This window comes from Arachis stenosperma, chromosome 10 (genome assembly GCF_014773155.1).
Source record: "Arachis stenosperma cultivar V10309 chromosome 10, arast.V10309.gnm1.PFL2, whole genome shotgun sequence".
NCBI lineage: Eukaryota > Viridiplantae > Streptophyta > Magnoliopsida > Fabales > Fabaceae > Arachis > Arachis stenosperma.
The window spans coordinates 119,614,032-119,629,524 of record NC_080386.1 but is presented as its reverse complement, the minus strand read 5'-3'; the positions used below and the strand labels follow the sequence as shown (position 1 = coordinate 119,629,524).

Below are 15,493 nucleotides of genomic sequence, written 5' to 3'. Positions count from 1 at the left end.
AATATGTTTGGTGCGTTCATGAAAAATATCACTATGGGCAATCTAAATAGCATTGCGGTTGTCACAAAAAACATCAGTTGGGGACGACTGAGGAGCACCCAAGTCTTCGAGAAGCCAACGAATTGAGACAACGTTAGCAGTAGTGTCGGCCAGAGCATGGTATTCAACTTCTATTCTTGAGCGAGCAGTGAACATTTGCTTCTTAGCTCGCTAGAAAATAAGAGAATCACCAAGAAACAAACAATAACCATTAGTAGAACGATAATCAGTAGGATCACCAGCCCAATCAGCATTTGAGTACGCCTAAAGGGATAAAGATAAATGGGCAGAAAAATGAAGTCCATGAAACAGAGTGCCTTTGATGTAGCGAAAAATGCGAAGAACGGCCGCACAGTGAGTAGAACAAGGAGCTGACAAGAACCAGCTAAGAACATGAAGTGGATAGGCGATGTCTGAGCATGTGACAGTCAAGTAGATGAGACCTCCAACTAACTGTCAATAAAGAGTAGGATTATCCAAAACAGTGCCATCTTGGTGCGAAAATAGAATACCACAACTAAATCAGAAACTGTATCGGGTCGTACCCAGTAATACCTCAGGAGAGTGAGGGTCGATCCCACGAGAATTGATGGACCAAGCAATAATAGTTGAGTGATTCACTTAGTCAGACAAGCAGAAACAAGTGTTTTGGTGTTCAATTTGCATTAAACAGTAAATTAGGAGAATTAAGAAAGCAAACAGTAAATTTGTATGAAAGATATATGAGACTATGAGATAAATGTTAAAGTTTTAGAGATATTTATTTTTTCAAATTAATGGTTCTTACCAAATAATTTAATCATGTAGGATTCAATTCATGGAAAACTTTAATTGATTAAACCCTAATTCATTAGTGATTTAATCTCCTCTAACCTAATAAACTGCCAATTTCTTGGTCACCTGAATTAGATTAAAGGTTTAGGTCCAATTCTAGTTTATTAGCCACATACACCCTAATTATCCAAATATAAGATGATTATATATCACGTATTATGTTAAGTCCAGGTAATTATAGATTTAGGAGGAATTACTTTCAAGCTGTTATTCAAGTGAATTAACTTTTCCAAGAATCAACAAGAATTCATGTAGAGAAAGAGCTATCTTTCAATATACTCAAATTCATAAGATGAGGAATGAAAGTAATCCTTGAATATAAATCAGTACATTAATTGGAAGTATAATGATAATAATATTAATCCATAGAATAAACAGAGCTCCTAATGTTAACAATGGACGTTTAGTTGCTCATGGAGAAAATAAACCCTAGCAGAGAAAAAGTGTCCAATTTTAAAAAAAGTGCGAAAGAAGAGAAGAAGAAGTCTAGGCTAAGATATCTTCTCCTTTTATATCTAATCCTAATAAATGTAAAATATATTTTCTAAAACCTAAAATATCTTTTCTTAATTTAAAAATAAATTCTAAAACCAAATTAAATCAAACGAAATCATAAAGATCACGCTGGTGTTATTCTTTATCAGGAGTCTGGCGCCAAACTTAAAAATTCCAAGTTTGGCGCCATTATGACCGTATCCAATAAGAGCTTTATGAGTTTCTGGCACCAAACTTGAGCTGGATCAAGTTTGGCGCCACTAAGGCCACATCAAATGTGGCGTATTATGAGTCCTGGCGCCAAACTTGGTTGGATGAAGTTTGGCACCCCTAGGTGGCGTTTGGCGTTGTGATTCCAGAAAAAAGTATATACTATTATATATTGTTGGAAAGCTCTGAAAGTTGGCTTTCTAATGTCACTAAAACCGCGTCAATTGAACCTCTATAGCTCAAGTTATGCTCATTGGAGTGCGAGGAAGTCAGCGTTGATAGTATCATCCACTTTCTTCCTTTTCTTCTACACGAACCCTGTCAAACTCGCCCGAGTGCCACCTGTAATAAATCAAATTGCAAAACAACTCAAAGTAGTATTCATGGTAACTTAAAACACTTAAATCTTGATTTAATTCAATAATTTCACATGCAGATTCAATAAGAAAAGATAAGAAAGATGCTCACGCATCACAACACCAAACTTAAATTGTTGCTTGTCCTCAAGCAACCGAAAACAATATAAACCTCAGCTGTGAATTTGCATGAGAGTTGAGTTTTTTCAATTAAGCTTCTATCTATTTTCTGAGTGGGGTTAACAACACTGTAACCATGAATAGTTTTGGCCTCTCACTATCCTTTAAAGCTTAGGAATGTTAATTTTATTTAGAATTAGAAGTTGGATACTATTATAAATTCTCTTGATTTTTGCTTTGGATTAATCCTTGAACACAACATTTTCTTGTCTTTTCTTTAGTGCTTTGCACCTTGAGTCTAGCCGTGACTCTAAATGTTTTGTCTCAAGCTTTGCTTGACACAGAAACACCACAAGCACTTAACTGGGGAACTCTTTGAGTTCGGATATTTTCTATTGAACTTTTCTAGTCAGTGGTGCTCAAAACCTTTGGTATACTCTTTATTGTACTTGGCTTTGACTCTAAGTGTTCTATCTCAAGAATTACTTGACACAGCCACACCACAAGCATATAGCTAGGAAAACAATTCTTTGACCTTTTGATCATTATTATCCTTCTTAGCAATCGATGCTTAGAGCATTGGGCCTTACCCTTTTATTTTCTTTTCTTTTTTCGCTGTCTCTTTTGCTTCAAGGATTAATTTTTTGTTTAATGTAGAGAATTCATAATAGTTCTCTAAATTCCTTTGATCCATATTCAAATATGTACTATTCATATCATGCATTCAAAGTCACAGATAAACACCACCATATCTAAGCAAATAAGATTACTCTTAAATATAAACTTAATTTCTCATGTAATACATCACTTCTTTTCTTTTTCATTTTTTAGATTCAAGTTCAGTGAGCGATGCAGTACATGAGACATCCTTTCAAATTAAGAATAAACAACTAAATCAAACTAAAACCTAAGAACTGAAAATACTGTAGATCATGCAACAGATAAAGACAAGCAATAGAAAATAGGAGATAACGAAATAAGAACGGAAGGGAAAATAGAATGAAAGGAACTCAACCACCTCAGTTATCCTGGTGGCCATCTCATTCCTCAGGCTGTGCTCCTTTTTCAAGATGATTCACCTTCTTTTGGTGCCATTGATGATCAGATAAACAGAGAACGCGCTCTACAACACTAAACTTAAAAGTTTGCTTGTCCCCAAGCAAAGAAAAACTGAAAACGGGGAGGAACATAAAAAGCGCATAGAGGAGTAAAAATGAAAATATTGCAAAAGAAGCAAGAAATGATAAAAGGGAAGAAAGATTCAAATTTAAAAAGTTTTTTTTTTGGAGCCAAACTTGAGGAACACCAAGTTTGGCGCCACCCACTTCGCAAGAGATTCTCTCAATGATGCATATGTGGCACAAAACTCTAGATTTCCAAGTTTGGCGCTACCCTTCCATCAAAGTTCTCAAAGGAATGCGTGCATGTTGGCGCCAAACTTGGATTGGCAAGTTTGGCGCCACCCCTCTAGTGGCGTTTTTTTCTTGAAACTCTTGTTACTGGTGCCAAACTTGAGATTCTCAAGTTTGGCGCCACCCTAGCCGAGTGTATTTCCCTCCAAGGTGGTCTGAAATCCCTTCTAATTGCACCTGTTCCTATTTTAGACACTCTGCATGATCAAAACATACCTAAAAAGAAGGAAAACTATAAGAAATTAAAACAAACTAAATAAAATCAAAATAAATAGAAAATTTAAAGATATGGATTATTGGGTTGCCTCCCAACAAGCGCTTCTTTAACGTCACTAGCTTGACGATTAATTTCTTGTTAAGGCGGTAGTTGATTATAGTGCTTCAACTCCTCCCCTCTCACTGTGAATTTTCTCTCCGTGTGCCCATGAAGTAGCTCAACATGCTCCAGAGAGTGGATTCTGTTTACTGTATAAGTCAACACTGGTTTACTAGTCAACACCACACTCATTCTTCGGGAGAAACCTTAAGTGAGGATTTTTTTGTTTCTCCATCCTCTAGATGCTTTCTTCTTGGAAACTTCCTCCTTAGTGGATGATGCACATTGATGAGCGGATATTTTATACGCTTTTTGGCATAGTTTTCATATAGTTTTTAATATGTTTTGTTTAGTTTTTATTAAGTTTTTACAGTTTTAGTGTTTAATTCACATTTTTGGATTTCACTTTGAGTTTGTGTGTTTTTGTACCATTTCAGGTATTTTCTGCCTGAAATTGAAGAGTTGGAGCAAAAGTTTGATTCCGAGACAGAGAAAACACTGCAGATGTTGTCCAGATCTGACCATTTTGCACTTAGAAGAGCTTTTTTAGAGGTACAGAAGTCCAAATGGACTGTTCTTAATGGCTATAGAAGGCTGACTTCCAGAGCTTTCCAGTAATATATAATATTCTATACTTTTTTCGGATTAGAAGGCCCAAACTGGCATCCAACGCCAGCTTCCTGCCCCCTTCTAGCGTCCAGCGCCCAAGGAGCAGACCCAGCGTCCAAATGCCCAGAAAGGACGCACATCATACACATTATTTTCGAGCTTTACATTGTATTCCTTTTCATCATGAGTTTCTAAATCTCCTAGGTTGAGGGGAGGAGCCCTGCTGAGTCCTATGAATTAATAAAAGTATTACTGTCTCTTCTTCGATCCGTGTTTGATTTATTTCTAAGATGTATATTCGTTCTTCAACATGGTGAATAGGATGATCAGTGACAATTAGCTCTATTCATCATACTAAGATGAACGTTCCTGACAAACACCCGCGTCTACTTGGGTTCGTGTGAATACGTGGCCGGAAAGTACGAACCAACAGCTATGTTTATACATCTCTCAGACGACTAATCTACGACTTCGTTGGGGACTTCTCGAGACACTAGTTCAGCCGATTTATGGGAAGATTAAGGTCTCCGTGGTATAGACTAGAATCCAAAGAAGCAGCATTCTATGATCCAGAAGTTTCGACCTTGTCTGCGACGTTTTGAGTAAGATCGCCAAGAGAATGAACTACTAGAGCTTCACCCTTCGTCAGATTGGATGACCATGGCAATGGTGTTTGATCTGGAGCAGAGGAGATCAATGACCACGGGCAATGTCTTTGATCACATACAGCCTGCCATTGAAGAAATCACTCACAAGCAAAAAAGATAGTGATACCAGAGTTAATTCAGAAAGACAAAGCAACTCCAATCCTCAATTATATCTATCTTACTGATTTCATTCCAATAATTCTAATAAAACTCCGTAATCCAACAACATATTGATCTGCTTGACTAAGACCTGCAAGATAACCATAGCTTGCTTCAAACCACAATCCTCGTGGGATCGATCCTGACTCGCTCAGGTATTACTTAGACGACCCAGTGCACTTGCTGGTACAGCTGTACGAAAGTGTAGGGATTCGTGCACCACACACCCAACACCAAATTAGGTTTGGTGTCAGGGAGAATTGTATTGATTCCCACCAAAGGATGCTTGAGCCTCAAATCCTGTTGTGCATTATCAGGGAGTTCTTGAAGATTTGGGTTAATAAGCTCAGTTTGCATGCACTTCTCCTCTCTGCCTGATAAATGCATAATTTTGAAGACATGAAAGACCAATTTCTCATTATGCACTTATCCTTATCGTGTTTGTATTTTTAAATTTAGGTTTGTCTATTGATGTTTTCAATGTTAGGTTAATATTATCATTTACTGCCTTTGTGAGTTAAACATACATAAGATTAACTAAGATTAATATTCACTTAATTCTGAAACCATAATTTTAAATTCGATTTGATAAACATACAAAAGATTAATTGTCCTTTACATTCACTTAATTTTGAAACTATAATTTAAAATTCGATTAGGTAAACATACAAAAGATTAAAGAAGAATTACACTAACTTAATTCTTAAAATTAAACCTAAACATACCAAACTCCTGCTCACTTCTTTTGAACCATCCAGTTCAGCCCCTTGCCCATCATCCCCTGACCGAGCTGCGACAGAGTAAAACTATCAGGTGGATTTCGTTCCGTTCGTAGGTCATAAGGGTGACCCCAAACTGAGTGACAACCGGAGTGGGCGACCCGCCTACTTATGCTAGAGCAAATGCACCAGGATTGTACTTGTCAACAACCTTGAGTCCCACCTGCAGCTGAATGAAACCACTATCACACGATGCCCGCCATGACGTGTGCCCGAAAGTAGGACCCCGCATACCATAGGCCATATCTACCGATGCCCGATGTGGATCAACCACTCTGACGGTGAAGGAATAGCGGTAAGATTTGGACAACTACCCAAACCAGTGTTGACACATTGCTGTATTTGCTCATCTCCATGACCGTCAACGGGAATTTACGATGGGATCGACGGAAAGTCAACCTATTTCTGTCCGGGCGGAATGTGATGTGTGGCTGATTATCCTGGATGGACTGACCCTGCTGGCTGTACTGAGAGTGCCGACTATGCCCACTGTGCTGACTGCAATGTCTATGATGACTGACCTCGTCGTGGTTGCTGGACTGACCGTGGTGGCTGTACTGACTGTGGTGACTGTGATGGCTACCAAGACTGTGATCTGGTGGCTGTGGTACATAATAAGAAAATGACTGAACCACTGCATATTGAGGTGGACTCTGAGGTGCTGGTGGCTGTGGCGCTGGTGACTGTGGGGCTGGTGGCTGATATGGATATTGAGGAACGTACTCCGATAATCTCAATAGATATCCTTACAAACCCACGTACCAATCACAGTACTCTGCCGACAGTCTAAAGTCCCAAGTCGGAAGGGGGTGCAAATTTTGCAACAAAGTGTCATGACAGTTGCCCCATTCTTCTATCCATCCTCCATGTAAAACTGTCTAGTCATGAAATTGTACTCTGCGAAGAGTGTTGCAATGCTCTACCAGTGGAATGTCTCTGGCTACCACCTGAAGTGGTTGTGCATACCCAAACTGACGCATCACTCGGTTTGTAGGGTGCCATTCAACACACTCGAACGACAATAATGGAGCAACAATATCATACACCTCAAGGTATCCATGTAACTCGTCAGGTATGACCAATCCTTCGTACGGCCGCCACACAAACTACCACATATTATTAGAAAATTAGAACCCTAATATTAATGTTTGGATATGGGAATGACACGAACCCTAAATATTTACCTCGGCCATGTAGTCTATTTCCTACCATAAAGTCGCTGCGATCTTTGATAACCACGCTGTGGTCCGTTTGGAATGACTCCACCTAAAACATAGTTCATTGAAAAATTAAAAACGGTTACCGTCAATCAAATATGTTGGTTCAATATAATACCAGACTAAAATAGGAACTGTTACCTCATGGCAAGTGGTATCTCAGTCGGTGGAAGGGATTGTCTCGGTACCGGCACAATACACGACAGTCGCTTCCATGCCCAAACAAACAACAGATTAAGAGGGCCATCCATCTCCTTAGTATCATACCATGATGCACGACATAGTGCCCAATAAAGATGCGCGAGACATGCTGACCCCTAATTATAAGTATGGATATGCTCGAAATTGCAAAGCAACGGTAGATATTTCGTGTGGGCATATGCGGTCGACTTATCCGTGAATAGGGTCGAACCCAACAAACAGAAAACTGGCATATGACGTATCTCTTAATAGACTCCTCAGTGTCCAATGGCTCTGCGTCTTTGATACGTCGAACCCAACCCAGTTTTATATAAGATTTCGAAGAACTATGACAACTGGTTCGCAATCGAATATCGCAATGCTTTGGCTCTGAAGGAAGTTGCTACTACTATCTGTCCAGCCGCTCACAAGCTCTCCATCAATGGGTATGCCAAATATATGAGCAACATCTTACAATGTCATAGTAACCTCACCCACTGGCAATACAAAGGTATGAGTCTCTGGCCTCCACCTTTCCACCAAAGTAGCTAATAAGGGGTAAAATCCTCTTATCACTCCAATCCTAGAAACGTGGTAGAATCTCATTGAGCGTAAATAGTTTTCGACCATCGGATTCTACGTCTACAGCGGATCCAGTTTACGAACCATTAAATTCCTGTTAAACTAGTTCAACAAAAATATATTTATTAGTTTAAATAGATTATAATTATTACACAAAAATTATTTATAAAACTAATTTATATCAATATAAATATTGTTATTTTTAATCATAAATAAAAAATATTTATTTATTTTTTAGAATAATAAATATAAATAATTTTTATATTAAAAAATAAATATTTATATTTAATAATATTTATTTAAAAAAATTATTTATTTATTTATTAATATTTAAATTATTTATTAAATGTACAGAAAAATAATTCCATTATAGTAAAAAAATTCAAAAAAATTATATATTCACATTTATATAAAACAAAATATAATTATATTAAAAAATAAAAAATATATATTTAAAAATATTAATAAAATACAAAAAAATAATAACAATACTATATTTTCATCATATGATACTAACAACAAAAATTACAAAAATTTAAATACATAAAAAATAAAATTTATTAACTTACATAATTTGAATGATACAAACTAACATTTTTTTTATTCTATTTTTTTTTAAAAAAGCATTAAACTCTTGTCTTCTTCTTTCTTCACTTCGTTTCTTCTCTCTTTAACATAGACAGAAAATTCGCTAATGCATGAAATGGGAGGTGAGCAGGGACGGACCCATGCATTGAGAAGAGGGGGCATTTGTCCCCACAAAGGTTTTTCAAAAAAAACTAATACTTACACTTATATATATAATATATTATATATATATATATATATATTATAGATATATATACTTATTATTATATTTGTTCTAAAATGAAATATAATAATTTTTTTGTATTTTATATTTAAAAAATATTTTATTCAATTTAATTTAGTATAAAAAATAAATAATAATAAATTCAAAAATATGATAATTTTTATTATATTAATTAATTAATTGATAATTAAATTAAAATTTAATTTTTTAATTAAATACAACTTAAATTATTAGTAATATTTTAAAAATTAAGATAAAAAATATATTATTATATGTTAATATACTGTAATTATTTTGGTTAAAAAATTTATTTATACCATGCATAAAGATTATAATAAATAGATTGACAATTAATGAGATAATAAAAAGTAAAATAATTGTTTAAAAAATATATAAAAAAATAATATTTAGTATGTTAAAAATAAAAATAAAAGTCATTATAAATTATTTTTGTTATTTTGATATTCTACTGTGTGTATGAAATTATATTTTGATTTTTAAATATTATAATAAGTGATTGTGTATATTTTTTAGTTCCTATTATGTATAGATAATTTTTATTTAAAATTTTAAATATATCTAAACCAATTTGGATTAGTTAAGTGATAGTTTAGTCGTTCGCTTAAGTAAATATTGGGGGTTTGAATTTCATTTCGTATGTGTAGTAATTCATTATCAGCCAATTGCAAACTGTTAAATGGAACTCAAATTCATGATGAATTAGTCCTTAATTTATTGGATATTGTAGAAAGTAAAAAAAATCTATACTAAAATTTTATTATATTTTTGCCCCCACTACTAAATTTTTCTAGGTCCGTCACTGGGAGTGAGGGACTCAATTTATAGAGTCCCAACAATGTATTTGCTGCTTATCGAGGTGGAGGAGTTATTCCCTACATGCAGTCAGCCTCCAATACACCCATCCTGTGTTGTTGCAACTCTTTAAAAAGGCGCAGAACCTCTGCAATGCCTACTTGATTCGCAAGCAACACGCCCACTGCGTGTTGCCAGGGAGTTTCCACGCCTACATGCTCGCCACATCACTATGCTCACGGCGTGTTGTTGGGAAACTGACACATCACTATGCTCACGACGTGTTGCTGGGGAACTGACACACCGCTGACAATGGATCTTGTCACCACACCCTCTGCATGTTGAACCTGATACTCACAAAGTAGCAAAACATATCTCTCTCTAATATTGAGCAAAAACACCAATACACATTCCATATGAAAAATAATTTATGATACTTTTATTTCAAAACTTTCTTTAAAGTTTAGAATGAATAATTCACTGCTGACAGCCAAAAAGAAAAAAGGCACTCATTCTTTCACTCCTCATCATTTGCACTTTATTCTTAGCTTCACCAAAACCTATAAGAACTCTCCCGGGACAAAGCAAGGTTTCTAAATTCTAACTTCTTTTTCTGTTCTTCTCTTCCCTCTTTACTCTTTTCTTTTCCCACATTTATTAAGTTTAAATTTTAACATATAATAATATCGCTGACACAATAAAACAAACACATAGCATGCATTCATTCATTCTTCACTTTCTTTCTCTTTCTCTTTCTGTCTCTGTTTGAAAACAAATGAAGCCATCATCAACCACTGAACCAACCAAATCCACCGCCACCATTTCCATTACCACTCTCTCTCCACAAGACGAAGATCAACAACAACACAACGTTCCATTGCTCATGCAGCAGCCATGTTATACAAGATCAAAGCCTATAAGCTCGGATGAACTTCGAAACCTTCGCATCATTCTTAAGTGGTGTGCTCTTGATCACTCTTATTGCTTTGGAAGAATAATTTCTTATGCATTGTTCGTCGTCCTCGCAGTGGCTGCACCTCTTCTCATCTCAATCTTTATCGGTGTATCTCACTCTGCTTCCATTGATGATCCCTTTAAATTCAACAAGCTTGTTCAGTTACCGGAATCGGCCCTTGCTGTAATTGCCTTCTTCACTCTCTCCCGTTTCTTCCGAAGGTACCACAAACACTGTTAGATAATTTTACATAAAAACGCGTTCATATTGTTAGAAACAAGACACTAAACAGAAAGGATGGTATATTATCGAATGTATTTAAGTTGTATAAAATGATACAATCAGGGTATTTATAGGTGTTAAAAGAATCGAAACAATAAAGACGTAATATTCAAATATATTAAATAATGCTAATTAATCCTAATTGATCTTAATTATATTCTCACACATATGAATGGTTAGCCATGCGAAACATCTTACAACTCACAGTGAGAGTTGAAATTACAACAGGTATGGCCTTAGGCAACTTCTATTCTTAGACATCTTACAAGATGACTCAATGTACGTTCGACGTGGCTACACACGGGAGCTTGAGAAGGCATTTAAATACTTATCATTCATAATATTACCTTCATTCTTTGTACAACTGGCACACAAGATCCTCCTCTTCACGACGGCTAAGATCACAGTCCGACACATCGGCGGTGGTCAGTTCCCTCTAAATTCAATACTCTTCCTTCTAGTCCTTGTTTCATGGGTTTACAGGACAGGGGTGTTCTTGTTAATGTGTGTGCTATTCAGGCTAACATGTGAGCTTCAGATTCTAAGATTTGAAGGGCTTAAGAAGCTATTTGAAGGTTGTGGAGATGGTTGTAATAATGAAGCAAGTGTGATATTTAGGGAACATGTTAGGATTAGGAGGCAGTTATGGGTTACAAGTCATAGGTATAGGTTCTTTATAATTGGTTGCTTGGTTACTATCAGTGTTAGCCAGTTGGCTGCTTTGTTGCTTGTTTTGGAGTCCAAATCTCACAAGACTTTCTTCAATTCTGGTGATCTTGTGGTAAATCTCTCACACTCTATATACAGTGGTCTCATTTTTAACATGGTTGGATAAAGTATTTACACAGTATTTTTTAATCAACTCTTTTTTTTAAAAAGGATAAATAGGTCTTTCATCTTTTGATTAGTAGACATTTAAATTTTTGATAATTTGAAAATACATTTAAGTCTCTGATATTTTTAAAACCTCGACATATCGATCTCTCATGTTCACCTGGTCTGTTACACCCAACGGAAAAATCAAACATGACTTCCATTGTACTGACTTAGTTAATACAGATGTATACGTGGGAAAATTTTTAAAATTGGACAAATTAAACTCATAGATCGATGTATCCAAATTTTAAAGAGATCAGAGACTTAAATATATTTTTAAATCCTCAAAAGCTTAAATCATCGCAAACAAAAAAATTAGGGATTGATTTATTCTTTTCTTTTATTTTCAAAATAAAAAAGAATATATTGGTCCTCAAAATTGCTAGTGTACAGTAATATTATAGTAAAAAATAGAGTTTTGGTGAAGAGTAAATATTATTTTTTTATTAAAAAATACTAAAAAAATTTGTCACGTTTTTTATAAATTTAACAAAAATCTTCATTTCTCACCTAATTCTATCTTTCACCAAAAAATATTATTGTTAATAAATACATAAATCGTTTAATTTATTTTTAAATATATTTTATATAAGTAAGTGATTTAATATAGTTGATTTTGTTTTTCAAACGTAACATGTTTGGTTAATCTTTATACCATCAGAAATGAATTTTAATTTGTACATAAAAAATAATCTAACATCCCTCTCTCAAATGGTTAAAAATAAAATTTATTGTTTTCAAATCTTAAATTACAACTCATTCTTTTTTTTTTTCAGAAATAAATTTATACACATATATAATAAATATAATAAAAAATTTTAAATTTTGTATGTTTCGCATAAAAAAAATTAAATGAAAAATACTAAAATATAAAGAAGAAAAAATTAAAAAATCTTGCATTTTTTATTATTTTATTTTATTTAATGCATGTTTTATAATAATAATAATAAGTAATTTTATCCACTCATTAACTATATATGGTGAACAAAATTTATCAATGTGGTTGCTCACTTACTCCTAAAACACACATTAAATATACACCAAGAATATGAAAAAAATTACTAATTTTTTTTTTTTTTTTTATCTAAGTTTGTAGTTATAAATCTTTATAGGGTCTCTCTTTGATTCAATTGAATTTGTGTTTATTATGCAGATTTGTTCAGCTGTGCAGTTAAGTGGATTCTTGCTCTGTCTAGTAAGTGCAGCAAGAATCACACACAGGGCTCAAGGGATAGTCTCAATTGCCACAAAATGGCACATGTTGGTGACTAATGCTTCTGCTGAATCAGAGCAATTTAAAGCTCAAATGATGCCACCAGAATGTGATTCTGATTCTGATTCTGATTCGCATTCTGAGGGTATATACATATCAGTAACCTCACAACAGAGACCTTCTTCTTCCTTCCAAACAAGGCAAGCTTTAGGTATGGTTATTATTATTATCTCCACTTTCATGCTATTGAATATGCAAGACTAATGCATAGAAGCATGTTAAGTTTAAGTTTGTGATTATCTTATTTAAATTTGAGTTCATTTAATTTGTTTAGTTTTAGGAATAGATTTAAGTTTTATGTTTATTATTTTTGTTTTTTAGTTGGTTATATTATAACTATTTTCAATTAATGTCGTAACTGAAATATCCATACTAGTGTATTAATAGGTATTAACGTCTTTATTAATTCACCTTTTTTTATTAACTAAATGTTTGCAACAATAACAAATGTGATATTAGTTAAGATAATAAATATTTCATGACTTTAAACTCAAATATTAGATATTGTACAAGTATATATTTTAATGGATTATATATAATGAAAGATATTAAAAAAAAAGACACTAAATTTCTTTTATATCTCATTATATATAGTAGATATAATAAATTTTGTTGTAACACATTTAAATCTAATAAACCTTTCATTCAAATGTGTTTATTATAGATTTGTTTGTAAGATGTTTTATATTAGGGATTAGGTGTTAAAATCAAATTTACAAACACATCCCAAGGTCACTAAGTTACTTTATGTACAAGAACTACAATAATGATATACAAATGATGAAATTTGTTAGAAACATTGAAATTCTTTTGGTTCTTGATGATTAAATGAAATCTAATTTCTTCTATTGATAATAATTGCAGTGACATATTTGCAGCATAACTATGGAGGGATAACGGTATTTGGGTTCCTACTTGATCGAGGATTGCTTTATACTTTGTTTGCGTTTGAATTCTCTTTGGTCATGTGGATTCTTAGCAAGGTCGTTGTCTTATCTTAATTAAAGTTTGAGATAATACTTACATTGCCTCCGCCTGAAGTTGCAAGCACGATTGAAATTGGTCTATAAAATTTCAGTTGACTCACTTTAATCTACGAAATTTGTATCCATAATTTATGTTAGTTTCTAAACTAATCTGTCTCACGAAAACATTAATGACGCAGTAAAAAGGACTAACGCTGTCACGTTGAACTATGAAAAATAACAGGGTTTTGTTTTTGACACTCAAATAAGAAAAAAACAACATCATATAAAATCTTTAGAAGCAAAAGATGGCTTAAATGATCTTAAAAGAATTGTTTTTGGCCATTTTAGCGCTAAAAATAAAAAGTCATCATTTTTCCATAATCAAGCTATTATGTCTTAAAATTTTAGAGACTAATTTAAGACAAATATAATTTCAGAAACTAATTTAAGTATTAATTCTTAAATTTTTTTAATATAATTATTATATTAATTCTTTAAGATGATACGAGTGTGAAAAATAAACAAATTATTAAAGTGCATAATGTCGCTAATTATTTTTGTTATGACTGAAAGATTGGTGTATTATTATTATATTGGGTGAAAATGGTGAATTATGCACGTATGCCTCATGGCTGTGATTGTTGCAGATAAAAGAAATTGCTACTTACGATTTTATAATGAAGATGTATAGAAAATTACTACTCAAGATTTGTTTAAAAAATCACTAAAATAAAAATTTTACACATAAATTCTATTTATTTTTTTTTTAAATTACAAAACGCTTTTCATGATTTCTTTTTTCCATAACAATCTCTTGTATTAACGAAATTTAACCAAAAATCCTCATATTTTGAAAAATCACACTTGCATTCCCTATATAAAAAAGGTTAGCCTAATAATGTATATGTGCCAACTTTTCTGCACAACTTGGCTTCAACTTCCAAACAGTTGGTCGAAGGTGAAATGCGACGCCAGCATTTTCACTTGGGGGTGTGGATTAGTGGCTGTTCTGGTTCTTTACCGGCTATATGGAGGGGGTTAGTGTTGACTTGGAAAAGTGGTGCAAAGGGGTTCTACAAAACCGACTCCAAAAATACTTTTCTTGTTATACAACAACTGTCCGCATTGGCAAATGAAGATGTTGATCTGATTGAAAAAATTCATGAACTCATGTATAAAGCCTAGTATGTGCAAATGAGTTTAATTCTCAGGGAAGCTAATGTGAGGATTTGGATAGATCATATCTGGAGATAACTCCTCTTTATACAGGTTTGACTACTTATCATATCTCTTAGGCGGTTAGAAGATCAGCGATTTTCAAATTCAAAAATCCATTAGAATTGTACTGAGTCGGATGATAGTAAAAACTAAAAAGCTTTAGGCCTTGGACTTTCGTGGAGTTAGGAGTTCCTTGTCAAATTATCGCTGGACTATTAAGGCTAGAGGTCAGGTTTGTAATTTAAACTTATTTAATATCGAGTTTTTTTAATCAAATTAGATTAATCTAGTGATTAATTTATTAATTTACTTAAACAAATATCTAAGAGTTTTTTTGGTGAC

At 33.6% G+C, this 15,493-nt stretch overlaps 2 protein-coding genes across 2 annotated transcripts; one reads left to right on the top strand and one right to left on the bottom strand.

The window, feature by feature from the left end:
• Positions 1-42: 42 nt before the first annotated feature.
• On the bottom strand, positions 43-6,220 carry LOC130957573 (uncharacterized). Its single transcript, XM_057884417.1, has 5 exons — positions 6,106-6,220; positions 5,425-5,571; positions 5,221-5,288; positions 4,975-5,121; positions 43-210 (listed from the first exon to the last, which is right to left on the bottom strand). Exons 1-5 carry the CDS (start codon positions 6,218-6,220, stop codon positions 43-45), a joined length of 645 nt encoding a protein of 214 aa, XP_057740400.1.
• Positions 6,221-10,455: 4,235 nt separating this feature from the next.
• On the top strand, positions 10,456-13,966 carry LOC130954523 (uncharacterized). Its single transcript, XM_057881273.1, has 4 exons — positions 10,456-10,755; positions 11,045-11,597; positions 12,846-13,116; positions 13,830-13,966. The coding sequence occupies exons 1-4, from the start codon at positions 10,463-10,465 to the stop codon at positions 13,964-13,966; spliced, it is 1,254 nt and encodes a 417-aa protein (XP_057737256.1). The 5' UTR covers positions 10,456-10,462.
• Positions 13,967-15,493: the final 1,527 nt, after the last annotated feature.

What these genes read in the sequence shown, in the direction of transcription:
- LOC130957573 (XM_057884417.1), bottom strand. Translation starts at nt 6,220, where the DNA reads ATGGCCTATGGTATGCGGGGTCCTACTTTCGGGCACACGTCATGGCGG. An exon ending in TGTTGACAAGTACAATCCTG is followed by an intron (nt 5,572 to 6,105) that starts GTGCATTTGCTC and finishes TGCATTTATCAG; the next exon opens with GCAGAGAGGAGAAGTGCATG. An exon ending in GAATTATTGGAATGAAATCA is followed by an intron (nt 5,122 to 5,220) that starts GTAAGATAGATA and finishes CTTCAATGGCAG; the next exon opens with GCTGTATGTGATCAAAGACA.
- LOC130954523 (XM_057881273.1), top strand. Translation starts at nt 10,463, where the DNA reads ATGCAGCAGCCATGTTATACAAGATCAAAGCCTATAAGCTCGGATGAA. An exon ending in TCAATTCTGGTGATCTTGTG is followed by an intron (nt 11,598 to 12,845) that starts GTAAATCTCTCA and finishes TTTATTATGCAG; the next exon opens with ATTTGTTCAGCTGTGCAGTT. An exon ending in CCAAACAAGGCAAGCTTTAG is followed by an intron (nt 13,117 to 13,829) that starts GTATGGTTATTA and finishes TAATAATTGCAG; the next exon opens with TGACATATTTGCAGCATAAC.